The sequence below is a fragment of the Castor canadensis genome, chromosome 9 (genome assembly GCF_047511655.1).
Source record: "Castor canadensis chromosome 9, mCasCan1.hap1v2, whole genome shotgun sequence".
NCBI lineage: Eukaryota > Metazoa > Chordata > Mammalia > Rodentia > Castoridae > Castor > Castor canadensis.
In genome coordinates, this window is record NC_133394.1 from 23903051 (window position 1) to 23927296 (window position 24246).

The 24246-nt window shown below is 33.6% G+C and overlaps 1 protein-coding gene across 10 annotated transcripts in view; it reads left to right on the top strand.

The window, feature by feature from the left end:
- The window catches only part of Ccser1 (coiled-coil serine rich protein 1), a 1264311-nt gene that overhangs the window by 139314 nt on the left and 1100751 nt on the right, over positions 1–24246 (top strand). For all 10 annotated transcript variants that reach the window (XR_012435621.1, XM_074041363.1, XM_074041362.1 and 7 more), the window contains 2 exons: positions 6219–7583; positions 11457–11641. Coding sequence is in view for 9 of the 10 variants with exons in the window: in XM_074041363.1 (XP_073897464.1) it covers positions 6260–7583; positions 11457–11641 (1509 nt within the window). In the remaining variant the exon portion in view is untranslated. The remainder of the gene's footprint in view (positions 1–6218; positions 7584–11456; positions 11642–24246) is intronic.

The window sequence follows — 24246 nt, forward strand, 5'->3', positions numbered from 1 at the left end:
GTTATGTATATAATGTTTTGATGAAACATAAATGAATTTCACGTGTAGGCTTATGTACCATCTTTGACGTATTTCCATATTTATAGGCACATGTTCCAAAATTTAAAAAAAAATCAGAAACCAGTTTTACTTCTGGTGCCAAGGATTTCAGATAAGGGATACTTTACAAAAGGCAACTTAAAAATGCTTGTAATAATGGCTTCATCGTGATTTATTCTTAAACATAATCAGAGTCTTATTATTTACTTAAGCCTGGCTCACATGTAGATGTGGCTTTTACACTTCTTCCTTTTTTTTGCAACTAATTTCTTTCTTATTTCTGCTCAAAACTCACTCTTCTTTGTCTTCTCTCTATATTGTTTCTTTGGGACAATACAAAGCTAAGATCATATGTGACTGGGTGTCAAGATCTCATTTTTTCCTAAATATGTATCACAGCCCCTGTCTTTCCATTAATTGAAGTAAAAAACTGTATCTGCTTTTCTAAATTCTGTTAGGAAATGCACTTCTTTGCAGTGCATTTTCCTTTTGTATTGTAACTATTCCTATTATCATACTGATTATGCATCATTCTTTTACTGTAAGAATAATTTATGCAAATGTAATGGGGCAGTCCATCTTTGCTTGTATGCTATCTTTAGGGCCAAATCATTTTTAGAAGTCACTCAAAGGTACACATTTCTTATGCAGTGTATTGTTTGCTTGTTTGTTTGTTGGAATAACTTAGTGTATCCAATATACAAATTTAACAATTTCTTGATTACATGTATCTGATCAATTACATGATTTCTGGTTCTTTCTATCTTATGCTGACAATCTCATTCTCTTCCCTGTGACCGATCACCCACTTGGTCCTGATCAGTCATCCCTGTTACATACCACACATTTCCGTCACTGACTCTAATTGCAGAAGTGACCCTTGTCAGTGTTGTGGGAGTGATTTATCTGCTAAAAATACATCCATTATTTCCTCATTCATTTAAGGACAAGCAATTAAGTATTTTGGTTGTGCATTTAAAGTAGAGTGAGAAGACAGTTAAGGAATGTTGTATACATAGCAAGGCCTTTGGACTGGAAGGCTCTCCACCTGAGTTCCAAGCACCTAACTGGGATGAGCTTCATGTGAATCTGGGTTAAGTGACATAATTAGATAAGGTTGCTTGGGGAAGTTATTGAAGCTATTACTTAGTTTTGGTATAATTTGAACAATGTCCTTTGATGTGCTTACATATGATCTATTTCTGCCATGTTGATAATTATGATCTAGAGAGTATTTGTTTTCTGTCAGTTTCCTTTCTTGCATTTTGCCCATGTGTAATAGAGTTTCTTTTTAGTGTGGTCATTTAGGCTCTGCCTGTTACTTTTTGAACACTGTTCTGAAAAAGAAGATGGCTGGGAATAGATTTAATTTATTCATCTTTTCTCACAAATACCTCAAATGTTATTCATTTTTAAATTAGCAAAAAAAAAAAAACTTAGCAGAAGTTCATAATATGGGCTCTAAAAACTGACCTCACTTTATAAACTTCCCCTCAATGTTATTTTAAGTGAATTTTTCATTGCAACAGTTAGAGCACAGGTTTTGATAAGTAGATTAGTGTCATAATGACAATAATTATGACACAAAATTTACGTGTAACACATTCCATACACCATCAGTGTATATTTCATCATAGAAGACTAGAGTCTGTAAATATACTCCGTTCCATGCATCCTTAGTTTCTCTCTGATGCAGTACTTCTTCAGCCTTAAAAAGCCCTATAAAAATTATTACTGATGTTCTAGGTTGTGCAATTTGTAAATGGTAGAGTTTGCATTTTAAAACTATAAATTTTTAATGTCAATTGCATGTGTGGGAAGGGAGATAGATAGTCAGTAAAAGTATAATAAGAATATCATTGCTTATGTAACAAATTTGATGTGTCAAAAGAAAATCATGTTTATGGTCCCTAGACAATGGACAGTTATAAACCTGTATATATTTAAGACCTGTTTTTAGCTAAGTAACTATGACTTCAGAACCAAGAAAGATTAGATAAGAATTGAGAAAAGATACTTATTTTACCTTATTTGGAACTTGATAAAAACATGAAATGTACAGAATTTTTAAAGAAAATATTTTACTACTATAGTTATAATATTATAGTACAAATTACCAAATTATAATATTTTATAATTTATCCATCAAGAATATTTGAAGTTGGTGTGATGACATTTTTATTGGTTTCATTCAACTTGTTCAGCATTATTTTTTATAACACTTAAAATGTTTAATGGTAAATTTCAGATTACTGAATGTTTTATAGTTTGAAAGGCTTTTGATAAGCTTCTGAATGTGGATAAGTTGTATTTAAGCATAATTAACTTCAGAATTATAAAATTTATTCTTGGTAGTAATACAGATGTGTTTGTTTATGTTTGAAATACTCATGTGCTCAAGTTGAAATTTCTTTTTCTGAAATTCATTTACTCTATAGATACTAATGTATTTTATTAGGAACTGGGATATCAAAATAACCAGAAGATAGCCTTTGTCATTAAGAATCTAAAGATAAAAATAGTAGAGTGAGATAAACAGAGTCACCCTTTGTAAGATAAACTTTGAGGATACATAAAGAGGGAGGTTGGAAGGGAGTCAGAGATGGTTTCCTGTTGTTGCCTTAGAAATTTTGACACATTAGAGTTACAGGAAAGGCATCCCAAGCAGGTGGACCTATAGCTACACTGACATTAAGGGTGAAATTGATTAGAAAGTGCAGCCCTCGATGTAATTAGAGACCAAAGCACGAGGAGAGGAATAATGGATCTGGAGATATAGAACACATCAAGCCTTTCTAAAATATGGAAAGTTCTGATCTCTGGATATCTCATCATTCCCTTATTTATTCCTTCTCAATGGGAAACAGTTCATATAAAATAAAGTGAAATCTAGATGATTTTTATCTTTAATATATTTTATATCTACCCTAGGTCAAACCACTCAATGCACATACGGCTTTTAGAATCTATGATGCTTTTGTTTAAAGAAAATAAAACAAACACCAGTAACCTAAATGTATTATGTGTATCTAATGAAAGTCTGACTGTTTTCATCAAGTGTGTAAGTTGAGGAGTGATGGCTATAATCTTCTGAAAATTATTCCTTACTTAAATCTTTTGAATACTTGCTAAGGATATATAACTGTCATTCTTTTATTTTTAGTGCTGATTCAAACACAAGAAGTGTTTTTTAAAGAGGCCAAGAAGTATTTCAATATACATAAAATTTGAAGATATTTCAATAATGATAATTAATACCTTGCAGCTAATGTTTTGAAGTCCACAGGTTCATGAGCAGCTGAAAGTCATTATGGTTGATAATGTTCTAATTTGGGAAATAAATCCTTCAGTATGAATTAAATCGAAATAAATGCTATATATGAATGAAAAAACTCATAGCTGAGAATGATGTTAATTCAAACATTAAGAATATAGTCATGAGAATGTATTATTCATTGTATCTACTTTACAAAATCTAAGCTGTGAGGACAATAATAAACTTTTGTGAAAAATCTCAGGAGCTAAAATGTCACTGTATTTTAAGTTTTCTTCAATTAAAGCATTATAAGAATACGGAAATGTTTTGGAAGTAATTTACATGTAGCTTGATTTAAACTAAAACTCATGTGGAGATAAATGAAAGCTTATACACTGTTGGCGAGAATGTAAATTAGTACAGCCATTATGGAAATTGGTATGGAAGTTCCTCAAAAAAACTAAAAATAGAATTACCATATGATCCAGCAATTCCACTTCTTGTATCTATCCAAAGAAGCTGAAATCAGTATGTTGAAGAAATATCATCACATCTAGATTATCGTAGCATTGTTCACTATTGCCAAGGTACAAAACAAACAGAAGAGTCTACCAGTGGATAAATAGATAAAGAAAAATGTGGTGTACATACACAATGGATTACTATCCAGCCTTAAAAAAGAAGAAAATTCTGTATTTTGCAGCAGCATAGATGAATTTGCAGGACTTTAGACTCAGTGACATAAACCAGTACAGAAGGCTACATCTCACTTATATGTAAATTTAGTAAAGTCAAACTTGAAGACAAAGAAAGTAGAATGGTGGTTACTAGAGGCTTCAATTGGAGAAGGAGTCATGGTGGATTAGGAGATGTTGTTCAAAGGGTACAAAATTTCAGTTACAAGGAAGATTACTTTGTAAGGGTCTATTGCACCACACGGTGGGTGACTATTATCAATAAATTGTGTATTTTAAATTTGCTAAAATAGTGCATTTTAAATGCTCTTATCACAAAAAAGATTAATCTGTGAAGTGATGCATATATTAATTAGCTTGATTTAGTCATTCCATAATGTAAATAGATATCAAAATATTACCTTATACCCCATAAATAAATACAATTATTAGCTACCAATTAAGAAATAAAGCCAATTTAAAAAATCAATTTAAATCCAGTGATTACAATTTAAAAAATCAATTTAAATCCAGTGATTACAATCTAATAAAAAAATCTTATAATGTAAATTGTCAGATTTTATATCCTTTGGAGCAAAGTATTAAATATTTTTGGAAGTATACCTGAAAGAAAATACTCCCAGTTTTTATCACATACTTCTTCAAAGAAATGTAAGCATCTTACTTGATCAATTCTCATACCTGTAAAGAAAATAAAGGGAGTGTTTGCAACTTTATGTACTTGTTAGTGTTTAGTCAGTGTTTGCAGGTCATAAACACCAGCACAATGAAACATGGTCTAATTCAATATGGCAAGGGAGTAGTGGGCATTACGTGTAAAAAGTTCAATGAAGACTGGAGGTGTAGGTAGCTCAGTGTTAGAGTGCTTGCCTAGCAGGCATGAAGCCCTGGGTTGGATCCTCAGAACCAAAGAAATGAAACAAAATGAAACAGAAACAATCCCCTTACCTCCCAAAAAAGAGTTAAGTGAAATTTAAAAGCAAAGCCAAACAAAACAGGGACCAAATCATGGCATATGGTGAAAGTCATGAAAACTAGCAGCAACTAGAATCATAAGAACTAGAAATCCTTGCAGTGGAGGCCTAGCCAGACCTCCTGCAGCAAAACTCTTGTCTCCTCACTCCAGTAAATGCAATATATACCAGGATGAGTGTGAGCCAGGCTTGGAAGAAGGAATGTTTAATTTCTTATTCCTGTTTCACTATTTATTAGCTACTGACATGAGGCAAGTTACCTTTGTTTCTGCTGTAAAATGCCCATAGTAATATATACTTTTAGAGCTAGAAGCACCAAAAGAGATAATCTGTGAAAAAGTGCTTTGTACTACAAAGCTGAGGAAGTGTAGCTGCCACCTTCTTCCCCTCCTTTGCTGCCTTCGTCATCTCTGACATCTTGGCATAAGGTGAAAGTCATGAAATGTCAGACACTGACAGTTTTTGGGGGGCAAATCTTTTCTATGTTTCTGATTCTCTTAGGAGGTACACTCACTTCTCTTAGGATTATCAATTAGCTTAGCTTTCATTCAAGACTTTTCTTCAAATTATAGCCATAAGTCCTGTATTCCGTGTTTATTTGTTTATACCTGTATTCTATTTCTTTTATGATTTTGTGTTTTCTACTAATGGCTTAATTATCTCCAAACTTTTTAAATAAAACACTAAGGAGAAGAATTTGTCCAAAGTGGTTTTCTTCAATTGGAGATTTTAATACCTGGCCATACCATTGTCTAGTCTGTGATTCTTTTAAGGTCAGGTTGATAGCTTGTTTTTGGAGTCACATAATGTAAAACAGGACTATGGTCTCCAAGAAGGGCCATGCTCGAGCATTTTCCCAGAGGGTAATGATGACATATGCTACATGCCTACTATATCTAGATAAACATAAAAAGTTAATGTTAAGCAACTAAATTACAACAAAATAATGGAAACACTTGTGAATAGTAAGACTGGGTCTTAAATAATTATCTGTGTCTCAACTTAACAGTCTTTTGAATAGACTAAATCTTTTTGGTAATTGAAATCTCTGCATCATGATTAAGATTTTTACACAAATTATCAGATCATTTTTCTACTTACAAATCCAAAAATTTCTTAAGTATCAGAATTTTCATGTCTATTAAGTATAAACCAAATTCTATGCAATGTCTTGAAAAACAATATTTTTGTTTTACTGGGTCTTATTTCTAATTGAACTCTATTGACTTGTTTTTTTGTTTTAACTTTCCCCAGGCTGCTAAGTTGGCTATCACAGAGCAAGCCTTAGAGTCCCAATGGGGGACTCAGGATCAAGAAGATCTACCCTGGTCTCCCGGTTACCAATATTCAGAAGAAGTATTAGCAGAAGACATGATTCTCTTCCTTCTTCACCCTCTTCCAGTAATGCAGTTGGTGTCCACAGTTCCTCTCCTTCTAGCACTAACTCAAGTTCAGGTAGCACAGGAAAACGCAGGAGCCTATTCCGTGCTCCTTCCATTAGCTTCCACCATAAGAAGGGGAGTGAACCTAAGCAAGAACCAGCCAACCAGAACCTTGCTATCTCAAATGGTGCTCAGCCTGGTCACAGCAATATGCAGAAACAGAGTTTGGAAGAACATATTAAAACCAGGGGAAGACATACTGTTGGTTTTAGTAGTTCACGGAACAAGAAGATAACACGATCTTTGACAGAGGATTTTGAAAGAGAAAAGGAGCCCTCAACTAATAAGAATGTCTTTATTAATTGTCTAAGTTCTGGCAAAAGTGAGGGGGATGATTCTGGATTTACTGAAGAACAGACTCACAGATCTGTTAAACAGTCAACAAGGAAACTACTCCCCAAATCTTTTTCATCTCACTATAAGTTTTCTAAGCCGGTTCCACAGAGCCAATCCATTTCATTGGTACAACAGTCTGAATTTTCACTAGAAATTACACAGTACCAAGAAAAGGAACCTGTGTTGGTAAGAGCTTCTCCATCTTGCTCTGTGGATGTAACTGAACGAGCAGGAAGCTCTCTACAATCTCCTTTGCTGTCTGCTGATCTTACCACAGCTCAGACACCCTCAGAATTTTTAGCCTTGACTGAAGATTCTGTGTCTGAAGCAGATGCCTTTCCCAAAAGTGGAAGCATGGTATCCCACTGTGACAAATTTGGCCACAATGATTCTACCTCTCAGAACTCTCCCAATCCTGCTGCTGTTACAAAGCCAACGATAGAAGCTTTGGGAGCTGTGTCCTGTGCAGTTATGTCTCCTGGGAAATATCGGTTAGAAGGTCAATGTAGCACTGAATCTAATTCCTTATCAGAAACCTCTGCTGCTAATCAGAAGGAGGTGTTATTGCAAATCACTGAGCTACCCGTCAAGAATGTGAGCGACTCAGAGACTCACTTACTAGCAGATACTCAAAGAGAACAAAGTATGGTATTGCAAAATGGTGAACCAGTGTTGAGGACAAGCTCCCCAAGGAAAACAGGATTGTATGATCAACATAAAGCAATAGCTGAACGTGTTAAAGGAATCCATCCTGTTTCAGATTCAAGGATAATACCCATTTCAGGTGATCATCATGTTTTGAATAAACCATCATATGCATACGAAGCAAATACTACCAAAGGTACGCTGATTTTCTTTGTGTAATGAGTTATGTGAATCAATTTTTCTTTGGATTTATTACTCCATTTCATCAATGGAAATTGTATTTAACACTATGTTTTTCTCAATTATTATTTGTTTTAAATGTTTCCATTGCTTGATTTTAAGCTTACCTGAGTTATATTATGCTGAAAATGTAACTCAGTAATACCATTCATTTTTCTTAGTTGTGTTACTCAAGATTCTGACTGCAAAACAAAGTGGAAGGAAATTGTAATGTGGCTTTATCTAAAATAAGGGCTATCTTTTTTAGAGGTCACCAGATAGGTATTGGTATTTTCTAGTTAGTGAAATGGATATATTTCATATAAAATAATTTAAAATTTTTGTATAATTTATTTTGTATGTTAACAAGTTTTTACTATTAATGTTTATACTGTTTCATTAAATCATTCCTATCTTGAGGTACAAAAGAATTAAAACCACAGTCAGTCCTTATAGCCTAGACCCTGCCTGATATGTATAATCTTGGTCATTTTCTGTTTGATTTAAAATGAGAGAGAGACAGAAAGACAAAGACAGAGACAGAGAAAGAAGAGAGATTCCAGTGTGGTTCCAGGAAACATTGTTATTTAATATAAAACTCAGGTGAAAGAAATTGTTGAATATATACCTCTTACTGGAATATTTTAGACATCAGTTTTCATTGTCATTATTAGACATTATCTTTCATTTTTTCTTTACTATCATTGCTGCTGTTGCTACTGTTAGTTTTACTCCTAATAATAATAACTTTCTCAGTATTGATAAAATGTTTATTATGTCCTAGGGACTAGTCTGTGTACTTCACATGATTAAATTAAAATGATTGAAATTTCTACTGTTATTGTAAACTATTCTATAAGCAAGAAAATTGGAGGGCAGATAAGTTAGATGTCTGCAGTCACACACAAATTTAACAAATAATTGATAGGTGTACAAACCCTATGATATGGGCTTGTGGTATTTCCCATTTTACAAATGTGAAAATGGAGGTCAGTGAATTAGTCAGCTGGTAGGTAGCACAGCTGAGTTACAACTTTCTGAATCCAAAACTCAGGCTCTTAATTACTATACCGTGCTATGTGTATAGCCTAAAGTATTAAATAAAAAAAAACTAATTCAAAATATATATTATCAAGAGTCATGAAATTATATATCTTATATAACTAGTATCTCTCTAAACATAACAATTTAAAGTTTTAAAATGTATAAACTAATTTCTAGCTGTCTTAAATTCTTTTGCATATTTTACATAAGATCACATTTATGTACCTGGCCAGGTTTTCCAGTTTTTAAACTTGATAGCCCTATCCATACTCCTGGCTTTAGTGATACCTGACTGCCTTCTTTAACTGTAACACAAAAGAATAATGAGGAGGAGGAGGATGTTTATGATGGCTGCCATTTTTGTACACTTAATGTGTGCCCAAAATGTGCCCACAAGTTTGCATATACTATTTCACTTAATCTTCACACAGAACTCTCATGGTAGTTATTGTTTTTAGTATTAAAAACATTAAAGCCAGGCGCTGGTGGCTCACGCCTGCAATCCTAGCTATTCAGGAGGCAGAGATCAGGATTGTGGTTTGAAGCCATAGTTTTGCAAATAGTTCTGTAAAACTCTATCTGAAAATACCCATCACAAAAAGAGGGCTGGTGGAATGGCTCAAGATGTACTGAGTTCAAGCCCCAGTACTGCAAAAATAAATAAATAAAAAATAAATAAATAACATTAAAAAGTCACATTGCTAGCAAATGATTGACCTCAGACTGGATCATCTTTATAAAAAGAAATGGTACTTGGTCACCCTGATTTGACAATCACACATTTTATGCATGTATTGAGACATCACACGTATCTCATAAACAGGTATTATTATTACATATCAAAAACAAAAAGGTTTTGTCTAAAGCAGATACCTTAAAAGCAACTGAGGCCAATAGGAGAAGGGGACCAGGAACTAGAGAAAAGGTTAGATCAAAAAGAATTAACCTAGAAGGTAACACACACGCACAGGAAATCAATTTGAGTCGATGCCCTGTATAGCAAGGAACCCTTGTTCCTTCCTATTATTGCTTACACTCTCTCTACAACAAAATTAGAAATAAGGGCAAAATAGTTTCTGCCAGGTAGCGAGGGGATGGGTGGTAAGAAGAAATGACCCAAGCATTGTATGCACATATGAATAATAATAAAAAAAAGAAATAGCACAAAGAAATCCTTTTGTACAATTAGTATACATTAATAAAAACAGAGGGAAAAAAAGAAAAAGAATGAAAATGATATAAAAGAGGGCAGAATTCAATTTTCCTGAAGTATCTAATTCTTATTTAGCAATGATGACTTGCCCCAATGTCTAATTGAACCCTGTACGTTTTGGTGTCTCTCTATTAAAACTAGGGAATGACAGCAGTTTTCTTAGGGATTATGAATCTATTGATAGACACCCTAATTATATGCCATTTACCCATTAAAGTAATTCTGATAATAGGTGGCCTGTTTTTGGACAAATAATTAAGCTGGTAATATCAACAAAGAAAGATTATACTACACTATCCTATATTTGAGAGAATATTTGTGTTCTCTTTGTAAGAATTTTATAATTTGGAAGTTTAAAATTCAAAATTAGTTAAATAAGTGTACTTGATGCAAAAAGAAGGTGCTATACACACTAAGTTCCAAATACTAAATTTTTTGGTATTTTTTTGGAATATATTTAAGCTAGTACTTAATTTATTTATCAGAATTAGTAACGAAATTTAACTTTTATTCATCGGCTCTAAAGGTTAACTGCTATATTGGCCTAATAGAGTCTGCCCGTCTTTTACTATAGATGAGCCTACATAGAATAGTTTGTTCATTCATTCATTCATTCATTCATATTGTTTTAGTCCTGTTCTCAGCATTAGCAATATAGCAGTGAACAAAACAGGCATAAATCCCTACCTTCATAAAAGTTCACTTTCTACTGGGGATAGTGAGACAGTTCACATGCAAATAAATAAATGTCACATGGTGATAACTGCTGAGGACAAATTTAAAGTAAAATAAAGGATCAGGAAGTGGGAAGTTGGAGTTCAGTTTTCAATAAGATGAGCAGGATGGAACCTAAGGGACCATATCAGAAAAGGTTTGAAGGAACCTAGTGAGTGCACCATGCAAATAATTGAAAAAAAGTGAGAACATCCTGGGTCAAAGGAGTGAGGCTGGATCATGGCTGCAAGGTTCCAGAAACAGCAAGAAGCTGAGTGTGGCATAAGAAGGGTGGAGGTCAGGGATACCAGTGGAAGGTGTCAGAAAGATGAACAGGGTGAACCCTAGGATGAGGATGAAGAGACAAGTCTTATTCTGGGGAAGCTGAAAGCCCATTTGAAAAGTGACTAGAGGAGTGATGGCAATGGATCTCCCTTAGGTTTAAGTACACCCTTCTGGTTACTATGTGCCAAGTAGATTGCATACTGGAGGTGTGGAGCAATCTGCTTGTGGGAATAGACAGCGGCAAGAGAGTTTTAGGGAGTATTGCAGTAACTCAGGAACCATTGATGGAAATTAGTCCAGAATCCTAGTAAAGAGGTAGTAAGAAGTGATCAGATTTTGTATACAGTTTGTGGGAAATAAGGACAGGGTTTTCTTAGTGATTATTGTGAGCTATGAAAAAGCCAGTGATGACTACACAAGCTTTGGCCTTCAAAGAGATTACATATTTAAGCAAATTAAAATACCACTAAAATTTTAAAAATCTCCCAGTGATAGAGCATTCTTGAATGACTCTAAGTTTTCCATTATCTTTCAATAGAACACTTATAAACTTCCATTTAAATATTTGTGTTAATTGTAATTTATTTTTAATAGTTCTTGCCAGTAGCCTCAGTCCATTTCGTGAAGGAAGATTTATAGAGAGGAGACTGCGGTCCTCATCAGAAGGCACGGCGGGGAGTAGCAGAATGATTTGGAAACCGAAAGATGGAAATACAGAAGAAGTAAATAGTTTAAGAAAGCAGAGAGCGGGTTCCTCATCCTCAAAAATGAATAGCATGGTGAGTATATAAACATCTCTGCAAATGATGAAATAATGCTCTATAAACCTGGCATGCTCACGTCTCTTGCAAAATACAGACTGAAAGACAAATATTTGTGATTTGAAGGGAAAATTCGTCTCTGTAGTTAATATCACAAATCAGAGAGGTTAATTTTTCACTTGAGATTCTCACGGGGCAGGGCAGATAGCAGTACACCACCACCACAAACACCTTCATCCTGCCTTCCTTGCTTTCACGGGAACTTTTCTAGTTTCCATTTTAGAGCAAGACCTTAAGATACACAAGGTAAGAAAAATGCTGCTCACGAGGGTATCCATCGCTACCAGGATTTCACACCATATCCCCATCCTAGAAAATGCCCTTTTGTAGAACACCCTTACACCATTTCCACATTTATGCCCTTCAGTGGACCCTACTCTGGCTTTCCTCCTACAGTGCCCTCCCACAAAGCATGAGTGGGGTTGGGGGGAGTCTGTGGGGGCCAATACAGAATTCCTACCTGACGTTTAAACTCATTAAGCAAGGTACCAGATTCCTGATCCAAACCACAGAGCTTGCTTTTAGGATGAGGGTTTGTGTGGGTGCATGTGCAGGGGGTTGTGGTCTGAGCTTGACTCTAGGGAGTCATAGAGGTGTGTATATGAAGCCCTCTCATAGTATGAGATGGAGCTCGAGGTGGGAAGAGATGAAGAATGGACTGCAACCTGGCAGGGTTCCTTCATGTCTCAGGTGTCACAAATATTATGGTGGGTTTGACATTTTGGAGTTCATTTTGCTTACTTTCTTGCAAATGTGTTCTTTTTCTGAAGTGTACTTAACTCATGTTACATTTAACAATTCTTCTTTAAAATCATCTACCCATGGATATGTGTGACAAACTATTTATAATATATCTGCATTTTAGGTAATTGTTTCAAGTGAAATATTAGGTCACCCAGATCTGATCGTTTTGTTGTAAATATTAGTAAGGTAATATTGAAATATTTAGTGAAAAGCCCTAGTCATTATTTCATGTTGTCCATTTCTTAATCTTGGGGAAATCTGAAACAATGAATGACAGTGGGATCTTCGTTCTATTGTACTAAAATTATTTTGATGTATGTGTTTACATTTACACATGTAGAAAGACTAGATTATATTTCACTTTTCTTTTTGTGCTTCTGTCCATTGAGAATGTTTTATCATGATTGTAGTTATTTTTTTCTACATAAAAGAACATGTTTAAAAAATTTTAAATTGATGTGACTTTATAAACTGAGGCTAAATAAGCTTTATGAAACATTTCTTTTCAGAAAGTTTTCTTTTTTCTTTTTAGAGAAGAATTTATATTAATAGTTGTACAGTGTATATAAAAGCTGAGACCTTTACATATTCTTTTATATAAAAAATTTTTTTTACTACTTTTAAGTAATTTTCCTTTTAACATCACATAAGCTCACTCTCTGTCTCAGATCCATTCTCAAGATTTAAACCTTAAAATGTCAAAACACAAGAAGTGATACAGCTCTTCTGAACTTAATTTATAAATTTTCAAAATGTGGCCTTGCAGTTCTAGAGGCCTTCCACGAGATGGCAGGATTGCACCATTGCTGTGGTGCTGGGAAGCTAGTGCTACTGCAGGAGCTGTTTCCTTGATTTACAGATAATACTTGTTGAAATGAATACTGGCACATTGAAATTTTCAAAAGAGATCAATCAGAAATTGCTTCATAATTTAACTGTTTTCCTTTGGATCTTACAATTTACATCTCATCCTTCAATTACTTTATGATTTATTGGTTAATTTAAAATGCATGAAATATATTCTTTAACTTATAGCAGTACAAGGAAATGATTTTAGGATGCTTTAGGTAATTTTAGCTCTATGTGAACCAAGTGACTTATATATATTATAGTTTTATCTATGTGAAAGTTGATGCATTTTCTAATATCTCTCTCCCAAAATACTTTAAGCATTTGCGTGTGCTAAAGAATGAATCTGTGGCTCAGTTATTCTTTTCTTTTAGAACAGTAACGATAGCACTATGTACTTTTAATGCTCATTTGAACAAAGGGATTACTTTTAATGCTTTCCATGTGTTATCACATCCAGCCCTTGCAATAATACTATGAACTAACATATGACACAGTATTAATCAAATTTTGTGAAATGGGAAAATAGAGAAGACAAGTAATTTCCCCTAAGTCACAAGTTAGTAAATAACAGAGCTAGGATTTGGACTCAAATGGTAGCTTTCTAACTTTAAACTGTACAAACTTTTAGGAGAACATATTAAATTTAAAATTAATTTGAGCCACTATTCATTTTTCTTACATTAATTCTGTATAACGAAATTAGCGTGTTTTAAGTTGACCTAGGCTTGCTCTAAGCCTATATCTTATCTCTCTGTAAAGAAGTAAGAAAAAAAAAAGGAAACAAGAGTTAGTACTTTTCCGAACGTAAAAAATATTTCTTGGTATAGTGATGAGTGTTGCCAATGTCTGTACTGAAAGATAAACCATCAAAAAGGAACTTTGTCACAAGAGGATATCCACATTTAGGCAGAACTGCTATATAGTTCATGGGGGTTTTAGTTTTCCTGTCAGATATGGCTCAATTTATTAAGATACTGAGGTGTACCTGAATGGCAAAAAAAAAAAATGCCTAATGGATTAGAAAAATACAATTTTAGTGTTCTACAGAGTGTGAGAAATTCCATGATGGAAAGAAAAGGGCAGAATTGTTAACTTACTGGATATCAGTTGCCGAAAAGAAACTGGGTTTGTTCAAATTTATTACCAAAAAGCAAGATACATATGTGTAATAATTTACTAAATATTCATATGTACTGTATTTTATTTAACTACTTTAAGTAGGGATTTTATTTAATTTTCTTCCAGGGAATAACTTTCTCACTACTTTCCTCAGGATTGTATTAAATTTTTAAAAAGCATGTCTGGATATAGGCTCTTTATTCTAGGAACTTCCCAGACAATAATGTATAAATGAATAAATGCAATAAGAACTTGTCGTGACTTGTTTAACAGTGTCACACAGTGAATTATAACTAAATATTTATAAGCTCACCCTGGCCTTAGAAAAGGTAGCATGAGGGTAAACTCATGTATGATGGATGATACAGGAGGCCTAGCATTCAGGGAAGGAAAGTGTGGGAGTCAGGATAAACTTAGTTAGCTAAGTAGGAAAAAATAGCTTTGAAATCTTGTGAATTTTTAATGTAAGCTATGTGTTCCTTATGGAAGGTGCTGGGGATTCTGTCAATATTTCCTCACTATCTGTACCCAGGCCATTGAAGCAGCTATCAATGCAAACCTTGTTTTTCAACATGGCAAAAAGAAAAATTTAAAAAAGTAGCTTTTTGGAGATCGTGCTCCCCCTAACAAAATGCTCTGACCTGCGAAAAACTCACCTTACCTCTGCTCATGATGCAGAGCTTATGTGTGCCAAAGCAGACTCAGAAGAGTCCAATAAATACAGTCTCTCCCTTCAGTCTGAAAGGCATAGACCTGGGTAATATTTACACAGCAGTATGTCATATTCTCTAACATTTTAATATATCTCAGTTCTTTTAATTAACTGAGATTTCCTGTTGGCTGCCTCCTTACCCTTTGTCCACAGGCATTTGATGCCTTATGCTGTGTTGCCCATTGTTGCTGAAAAAGACGAAAACATGTCTGAAATGGAAGCATTCATGTATAGCCATGAGTTTTGTTCTTTGGAATGTGTTTCTTCCTTTGTTAAAAGCCTTGAAATGTATATTTTAAATGAACTAGGTTTATTTTTTCACCTAAAATTGTTATTCTGTGTAGGAGTTTTACATTAAAAAGTTGATTTCGAAAGTTGATTTTCTTTAGATTACTCAGCTCAGGCACTCACAAAGTTGCCCTGTTATGTCCTGAGTGATTCTGACAGCAGTCCTTCATGACCAGTTTTACTCTGACACAGCACAATTTTTCTTATTTGTGGCTTGGCATTCTGCTGCCTTTGTGTAGGTGCTGTGAATGGGAGGGTAAAGCAGAAGCTGCAGGATTTGTTTGGTAGAAGAACAGACCACACTTACACTTGATTCATAAAAAAATAGTAATGTGTACACCATCAGCATCTCATGTCAAATTTTAGTGTTTTTAGTATGCTCATCTCCAGACTTTAGATATTATTGACAACTGTTGACTAATCTAAAATTAATTAAGCCCTATTTGAGGTAGTCAAATACCTTTACTTTGCATTTACTTTTCTTGCGGGGCCTACGGCTTTCTCTTATATTAGTTTTTATTTGTTCATTATAACCCATCCATCCATTCATTAATTCATACAGTTTCTTTCAGCAAAAGAGTTCTGCTGGCTTCATTTGGTCCATGCATCATCACATTTCCATCTGTAACATGAAAGTTGTTCAAACTCAAAATTAAGAGCAAAGAAAAGATGATGACTAGAAGATTTTATCCAAGAAATTTCTCTTCTTAATCCTGAAATCGTTACTGAGAATTTTTTAGTATGTAATAATGTTAGTAGCATTTTGAGGGTTAAAATAATGGTTGCAGATTTGGTGTAATTCATCATCCATGGAATTAAAGGAAATATCGTTGCACACTTCAAGGACATGTAATGAGAAAAGGAAGGCATTAATGCTTTAAAGGAAATGGAGCTACACAAATCACATTTCTCAATCCTTATAAACTTTAAGGAGGAAAATCACAAGTATTGATCATTGGATGTGAAGTTATAGTTGTCGATAACTGGCATATTATTTTTAGATTAATTGCCCTAATTCATAATGCTTTTATTGACTTTTTCTAGTTAATAACGACATTTTTCTCTCAATACTTTGCTAGGTTATATCATACGTACGACACCTAACAGATAAGTATTTGAATGAGTCTCATTTTAGCTATTAGATTTTGGTCTTTTAAGGAAGAAACTGTGTGTACAATGGCTTTCTAACCATAATTAATTTCTGCCTAGTGCAGAAATAGGTATCTAATAAATATACATAAATTAAAGGCTAATTGCTGTTTAGAGAGTGAAATGCATTCATACAGATAGGATTATTAAATGTGGTGTGTTAAGTATGGTACATTTTGACATTGTAAAGTATCATAGAAATGTAAAAATAATTTATGATGCGCTATTTGATAAAAGTGTGATGTGATAGTGCTGGATCCTTAATCAGGAAGGCTACACCGATGATAATGGTGTTCTAGCAGAAGAATAATTTCTTTTAGGATTGCCAACTTTTGGAATGGTTTTCAAGATCATATCAATACAATAGTTATGGCCTGACCATACAACAAGGACAAAAAACAGTCAGTTATTTCTGTAATCTGTTGGATAAATAAATAATTTAAAAACACAAGTTCTTGATCAAGTATATGGTTAGGAGAGGTATTAAAACTCCCCTGCATGTTATCCATTCCAAATCACTTCATTTCTCACATGCTTATAGATTCAGAAAGAAAGAATGATTAAAGCATTCATTTTTTAGCTTTTAGGATGAGTGATTTTCATGTAGAAGGGGTCATAATTGGTTATGTTTGTTGCACAAAGTTATGAATAGCTTATTAATAGATTTAACTCACTTCATCATAAATGACTTTAAGATCAGTTTGAGTAAGTAGGATTTCAGAATCTGAATTATTACTCTTTTTCTTTAACATTTCACATGAGAATGCACTGAGCCACTAGTTCATCCCCTATGATAATTATTATTGAACGCGATACAGTAATGTTGTAACAATGGCAATATTAAGTAATATATTTAAAACTGTACATGTCTGTTTATTACTATGCATCCAGGAGGTTTCATAAGGACAGTAGTAGAAAAAAGGTAAAGTTTTTTTCTCTGTTGCTAATAGCACACCACAAAAACTGGGTAATTTATAAGAAAAGGGTTTACTTAGGCTCATAGTTCTCTTCCAGGGTTGAGGTCTCACATCTGTTGATAGCCTTCTGCTGGCAGAATCCAAGGGAGGCAGAGGACATCACATGGAGAGAGATAGCTGGCACATGAGAGAACTAGCCAAACTGTTTTTAAAGCAGACCTGCTCCCAAGGCAACCTATTAACACAATAATCCATCAATCCGTGAATAACTAACTCATGAGTGCATATCCCTCATAACGTATTAAAGCTCCAGCTTGACCGCTTCTTTATATCTTGTAATGAGAAGTAAATTCCTATATAAGTTTCCTGAGAGACAAACTTTATTCAAACATAGTCCTGTAGGACATCCTTTAACAGTTTATAATATCCCTTTGAAATTAAGAAATCAGAAAACTAAGATTGCTTACATTTCACTCCTGGTGCTGTCATTTTATTTTTAACTGAATCAAGTTTATCCCTTACATTTCTGGAAAATGGCAAGCGCTTTGGGGCCTTTTAGGGAAGCCTATGGGTTGGCATAGCTTGCACAGCATGAGAGAGAATATTTATCAGTTCAGGATCCAATACAAATTTGTGATAATCTGAACACTCTAGCACAGAATTGGTGCAGATGACCTTTTCTGAAAGGATAGTCTGGAATTTTAAATGTTTACATTATTCTCATTAGACAATAAAGAGAATTGATTTTTCTTATTCTTTCATTTTTAAATTTAAGTATAATACATTGCATTAACTTTAGTAATTACATAAGAAGACAAATTCTGATTTCTGTAGTCAATAAATATATTACAATGAAAGAATTGTCCAATATTGAACATCATAGTTTATTCCTATATTTTGCTATTTTTAGATAATTTTAAAGTTGTTGCAAGCATTTACTATGTCATAAGATCACATTTTCCATGTCAGCATGAGAAGTTGTGGTTTACAAATGAATCGTGACTATATGATTTCAATTTTCCTGCAGGATGACATTTTTGTTTAGTCATTCTTCAATTAGAGTAGATGCTATTTTATCACTTTTATAATTTAAAACTTTGATAATTTCACTCTAGTGTTAAACTTTGTTCTGCAGTGCCTCTTTTTGCTTATATCTGCTATAGCTCTAAACTTTGTTATATCAAACCTGAAACAATTTATGCAAGCATTTATACCTTGCTTTTTAAGACTTTTTATTGTATACATTTATGAATTACTTACTGAATATGACTTTCATATTCAGTTAGTGAATTCAACACTACTCAATGATTAGCTTATGTGTCAGTGAAGAATGCAAAGAATTTTATAGTTAAGAGAGACTTTCATAAATCAGAACTCTTATCCAGCATCAAGAAACAGGTGAAAAGCAGAAAGGTCTGGAATACCTTCCCAGCTCTCCAGTTCCTTTCCTTGCTTACTAGATGGACAAGATTATGGGTTGGTTTTGATTGCTAGATGTGTACTATCGCCTCATTTTTATAGAAGTAATCTCAATGGGAAATGTCTCCATTGAATACTTAGTTATAGAGCATACATGGAAGTTTTCCAGGGATGCATGTCCCATTCTAGATTCCAGAATTTCACAAGTAATCATAGAACTAATCCAAGTAAACTTTCTATGAGTAATTCTAGATAAGTAGACATACTCTGCTAAAAGCTTGCCACAGATAGAATCTCATCACAAAACAGTTTAATTTGTCTGCTTGCTCATCTGTTTGGAAGTCTGTCATTAGAATGTTTATGAGGATTTCCATGAACTATTCAATTTCCTGTATTTTTTTGTTGTTGTTCATTTATTCACATGTGCATAAATTGTTTGGGTCATTTCTCCACCCTGCCCCTCTCCTCCACCCTTCCCCTCCTCCCTCCCTCAGTTCCAGGCAGGTCCTGTTCTGCCCTTATCACTGATTTTGTTGAAGAAAAGATATAAGCATAATAAGGAAGACAAAGTGTTTTTGCTAGTTGAGTTAAGGATAGTTATACAGAGAGATTCCTTAGCACTAGTTTGTTGACATTGGTATTATTGATATATTTTTGTTCTGGATAATTCCTTGTTTAGGAGTTGTCTTATGCATTATATTTATTTATTTATTTATTTTTTAGACACAGTCTTGCCATGTTACCTTGGCTGGGCTTAAATTCAGAATCCTCCTGTCTCCACCTCCAAGTGCTGGGATTATGGAATGCACCAACATGCCTATCTGTAGGAAGTTTAATGGCATCTCTGACTCCTACCCTCTACTTGCCAGCAGAACCCAAAAGTTGTGACAGCTAAAAATATCTCTGGGCATCCCTAAATGTGCCCTGCTAGACAAAAATTGCTGCCACTTGAGATCTAAAGTCATTAATGATTTTGTCAATTTTCACATTCTTTTGTGTCTTCTTCTCCTCTTTTTGCAGCTCTCACACTCCTCACTTACTCTCTTTTGTCTTCTTCTTGCCAATTTGCTCAGTGTACTTCCTCTTTACATTCACACTCCAAAGACAGTCATCCCTTGACATTTTTTTCTTTGACTCTCTTTATTTTTCCTTTCTAAATATTTAAGATATAGGTGAAATTATATGTGGATTCCAAGAAACCCAACAAAAAAATAGGCTTTGAAAACCATAATATATTACATTTATAGGAATAGAATGAATTTCATGAAAAATTTATTTGCATATGAAAAGTAACCGAAAGTCTGAAGTTGAAACTCTGAGATGTACGCAGTGAATTTACTTTTACCCTGAGTGAATGGCTTGTTTCCCCCACCCCTGTCTGTATGACTGTTTTAATATTAGTTTTCCAACATAGATAGTCTAGCCTTCTTTTAAGTATTCCAATTAACTCTCAATTCCTTTCTCTGTCTAAAGTCGCAGTGGAGAAGCAGCAATTATACCACTTAAAATAGGACCTTCCTATCAGAATCGGTATAATGCATTGCAATAATCTAGTCCACCCTCACACTGCTACCACATGACATTATGCTTTTTCTTTTTTTTTTTTTTAATTAATAGCAGTTTCAGTTGAGCAAACAACAGACAGTGGTAGAAGTTATGGGCACTGTGCCTACATTTGATGTTCCTCGAAACTTGGCAACTACAGCCACACATTGCTGGCTCTGTCTTTCACTGTGGCCCCTGCATCTGTTGCTTCTGCATTGTCTCCTTTAGCCTCCCAGGGACTGGTCTTCAGCTGGCTCTGTTCCAAGAGGAACTTGTGTGCAGAGTGTGTGTTGGGGAGGGCCAGGGAGTTTTAAGCCTAACTTTAGAAAGGAAAGAAATCTACAAAACATCTTTAGCTCCTAACAATATAATACATGCAATAAAGTGATAAGATATAGTAAATTAATGCACTTATTTTTTATGATATTTTCGTACTTTGACATATTTCTGTTTTCTAAATGCCTTTGATACCTTCTAAACTGCTTAATATAAGAATATGTATTTTTGTTTTACCTCTGTGAAACTTGTCTGGAATAAAAGTATATTGCTTAAAAATCAAGGGCCTAATTCTCCCAATACACAAACATGATCAAAGTAGATATATTTACTAAATAGGAATTCTTTTTTGAAAATTAAATGCAACTTTAGTTCATTTTGAATTAAGTATGTCCAAAGGTATTTGGGAAAGGACACCAGATTTTAATCCCATTTCATTCACTTATCCATTCACATAATTATTGGAAGAAACAATAACATTTTATTTTAGAAAAGCTTTTTAAATTTGAATCTGCTATCCAAATGTATGATAGTTATTTTATTAATAACATGGGCCAAAGATAGACACATTGAAACAGAAAAATTGCCCTTTAAACTAGTCATTTAGGAAGAAAAAGATTTGAAAAGCCAAAATCTATATTTTTCCTGTATGTGAAACCTAGATCAATAATAATAATAATGATAATAATCATACTGTGATTGTGAAAGGGGAACTGTTGGGAGGGTGGAGGAGAAAGGAGAGGGTGATGGGGGCTGAACATGGTAGAAGTGCTTTATATACACGTGCAAGAAATAGCATAATGAAACCCACAAAAACTGTTAAAAGGTAGGGAGAAGGGAAGACTAAGAAAGAGTTATATAGATGGAGTGAATTTGATGAAACTACATTGTATGTATGTTGTAAATATCACAATGAAACCCCTTTGTACAATTAATTTATGCTAGTAACATGTTCTTGAAAATTAAAAATTAACCAAAGTCATTTCAAGTATATCTTTTAAGGACAATAAGTTACTTCCTGTTAGCACTATGACAACAAAAAAGTTCTTAAATATTTAAGTTATTTATATATTAATAACTTTATAAAAGTAATCATCTATTATTTGCACAATTTTTCATTTTGTTATTTGTCAAAATCAGTTTATATTGCTTAGGAAGAAATTAATGGAATGATATATTTAGGGTTTAAATACTTTATTGTTTTATATTACACATCAGTTAGAAAGGCTACTCAGCCCATTTCCTCATGCTTAAATTGAGAAAAATGTCCTGTAAGAGCTGTTGTGGTAGGTGTCTTGGCTATTTACAAAGAGGTTAATTTGCATTTTTCTTTTCTTAGATAAAAAGTTATTTAACCATCATAGATATTTATGTGAATACTTATGTTACTCATTCCATAATAACATGATAAATTACTAATTTCAAAATATTTTCTGTTAAATCTTTAGATCATTCTATACAAAATAGATGTAAGCAATAGTTTCAAAGGCAAAAATAATGTTTAAGAAAATGATTATATCCTACCTTATTTATTTCTCTTTAAGAATAAATTTTGAGTTCATTGTGTTTATTAGCAGTGGTCTATCCTGTAAAAATTTAGGATCTTTTAAACTTTTGTGGGAGAAACTTTTATAGCACACACAGTTTTTGTGCTTTTCTTTTTTTACTTCTTCCTTCATTCTGTTGGAATAATTCCTAGACCAGTAGGGTATTCAGCTTGAATATTTAAACTTTATGAGATTTGGACTAGAGAGTAGCCAGCTGTCAGGTAATTCATGTCATGTATTAGGTACTAGTTGAGATGAGACAGTAAATCTCAGCGTGCAGTTGCCTTTGGTAGATTTATGTTCCAAAGAAATGTGGATACATTAATACAAACAAGTGATTTTAAATGAAAAGATCAGTCACCTAGTCATGGTTCATGAATCACAGTGATTTTGTCTCTCTCAGCCTACTATTATTTAATAATAATAATAAAAGTATATAAAAAGTATCACTGAGCCAAGTGGATGCCAGAATACATTGATACTAAAGCTTTGACTTGATCAGCAGTTTCATTGGAAGTTACTTTAGTTGAGAGCAAAGGAACTGAAGTGTAAATGCCTGGCTTACATTTAGAAAAAGAGAAAGGAACTATTAATGCCAGCTCTCCTCCAACAGCATTTATCGCTCCAGGAGGTCTGGCATGACAAAACAGAGTTGGGACACCAGTAAGTTTTATGAAGTGGTACTATGATTTTTTGAAGATAACTTATTGTTACACAGTTGGGAGTCTGCAAGGTCTGTTAACTGAAGAAGTTCAAAGATTGCCACTGTTGTCAGTATACAATTTTGCTCTGTATTTCTTGATTCAATGCAGTGGGTTGAATGTAAAAGAAGCTAGCATCTTTAATTTTTCATGATTCTTTCCTTGTAACAAGTAGACAATTATTTATTTAATTTTTTTAGGAAATCAGAACTATTCATATAAATGATTTCTACAGAAATTGCTTTTCATTTTTGTAAAACAACATACATTGATTTTTCAATTTTGATACGATGGCTTTGCTAAAACATTCTATATTCTTTTAAAAATAAGCATAGTTTTATTATAAAGCAGCAAATTTTTCTGGTTCAATAAGGAAGCCAATTTTACTGGAGTGATAGATAAAGAAACTTCACTAAAAATGCTTAAATGTAAAAATAGCATTATAAAATAAAATAACAGCAGAATTCTTCAGGATACACTGAAGAGAAATTAAAAAGATGATTGTATCAAATGGACGAAATGGCCAAGTAAAGTGAATTTTCAGTTGAACCTACTGCTAGCCATCCTTAGTGCAGTTCTAACTGCTTAAGGGTTTGGGGAATAACATACTCAGCAGAAAGAGGTCATTTTACTCACAGAAGCTGAATTATGTGTCATAAAGGAAAAAATGAAAAAAAAATCTTAATTTTTCAGAGTTTAGATTTTCTAGTAGAGTTATGGAATATTTACATTCTGAAAAGATTTGTTCCATATCTGTTGCTTACCTGCAAGAACAAGAATCTGAATACTGCTGATTTAAGTAGCAAATCAAAGAGTGAGTAGTCCACTAACAACTCTAGAAGACAGAAGAAAGGTCTATAATAACTTTTAAGTACTGCTAAGGTAGTGCAAAGGGTTGAGTAAAATGAATCGAGATCATTTCTTCAGTGGATGTCATGAATGATCTATATTGAGCCCAGAATTTAGCTAGGCAATGAATGTTCAAAGAAATGTAGGTAATTGTTTTGTGCTTCATAAAGTTATACTATATCTTTATTCCTATAACCTCTCTCCAAACTGCCATCTGCTACTCAAAACAGAATTTTTAAAAAGTAGAACACAAATAAATCTTTCTCTGTTTCTAGTTTTTTCCTTTTATTATTTTTCCTACCTATTCTTAGCTGCAGTTCACCCCTCAAAAATAAAATTAAGCTGGGTGCCAATGGCTCATGCCTATAATCCTAGCTACTCAGGAGGCAGAGAAAGGAAGACCATGGTTTGAAGCTAGCCTGGGAAAATACTTCCTGAGACCCTA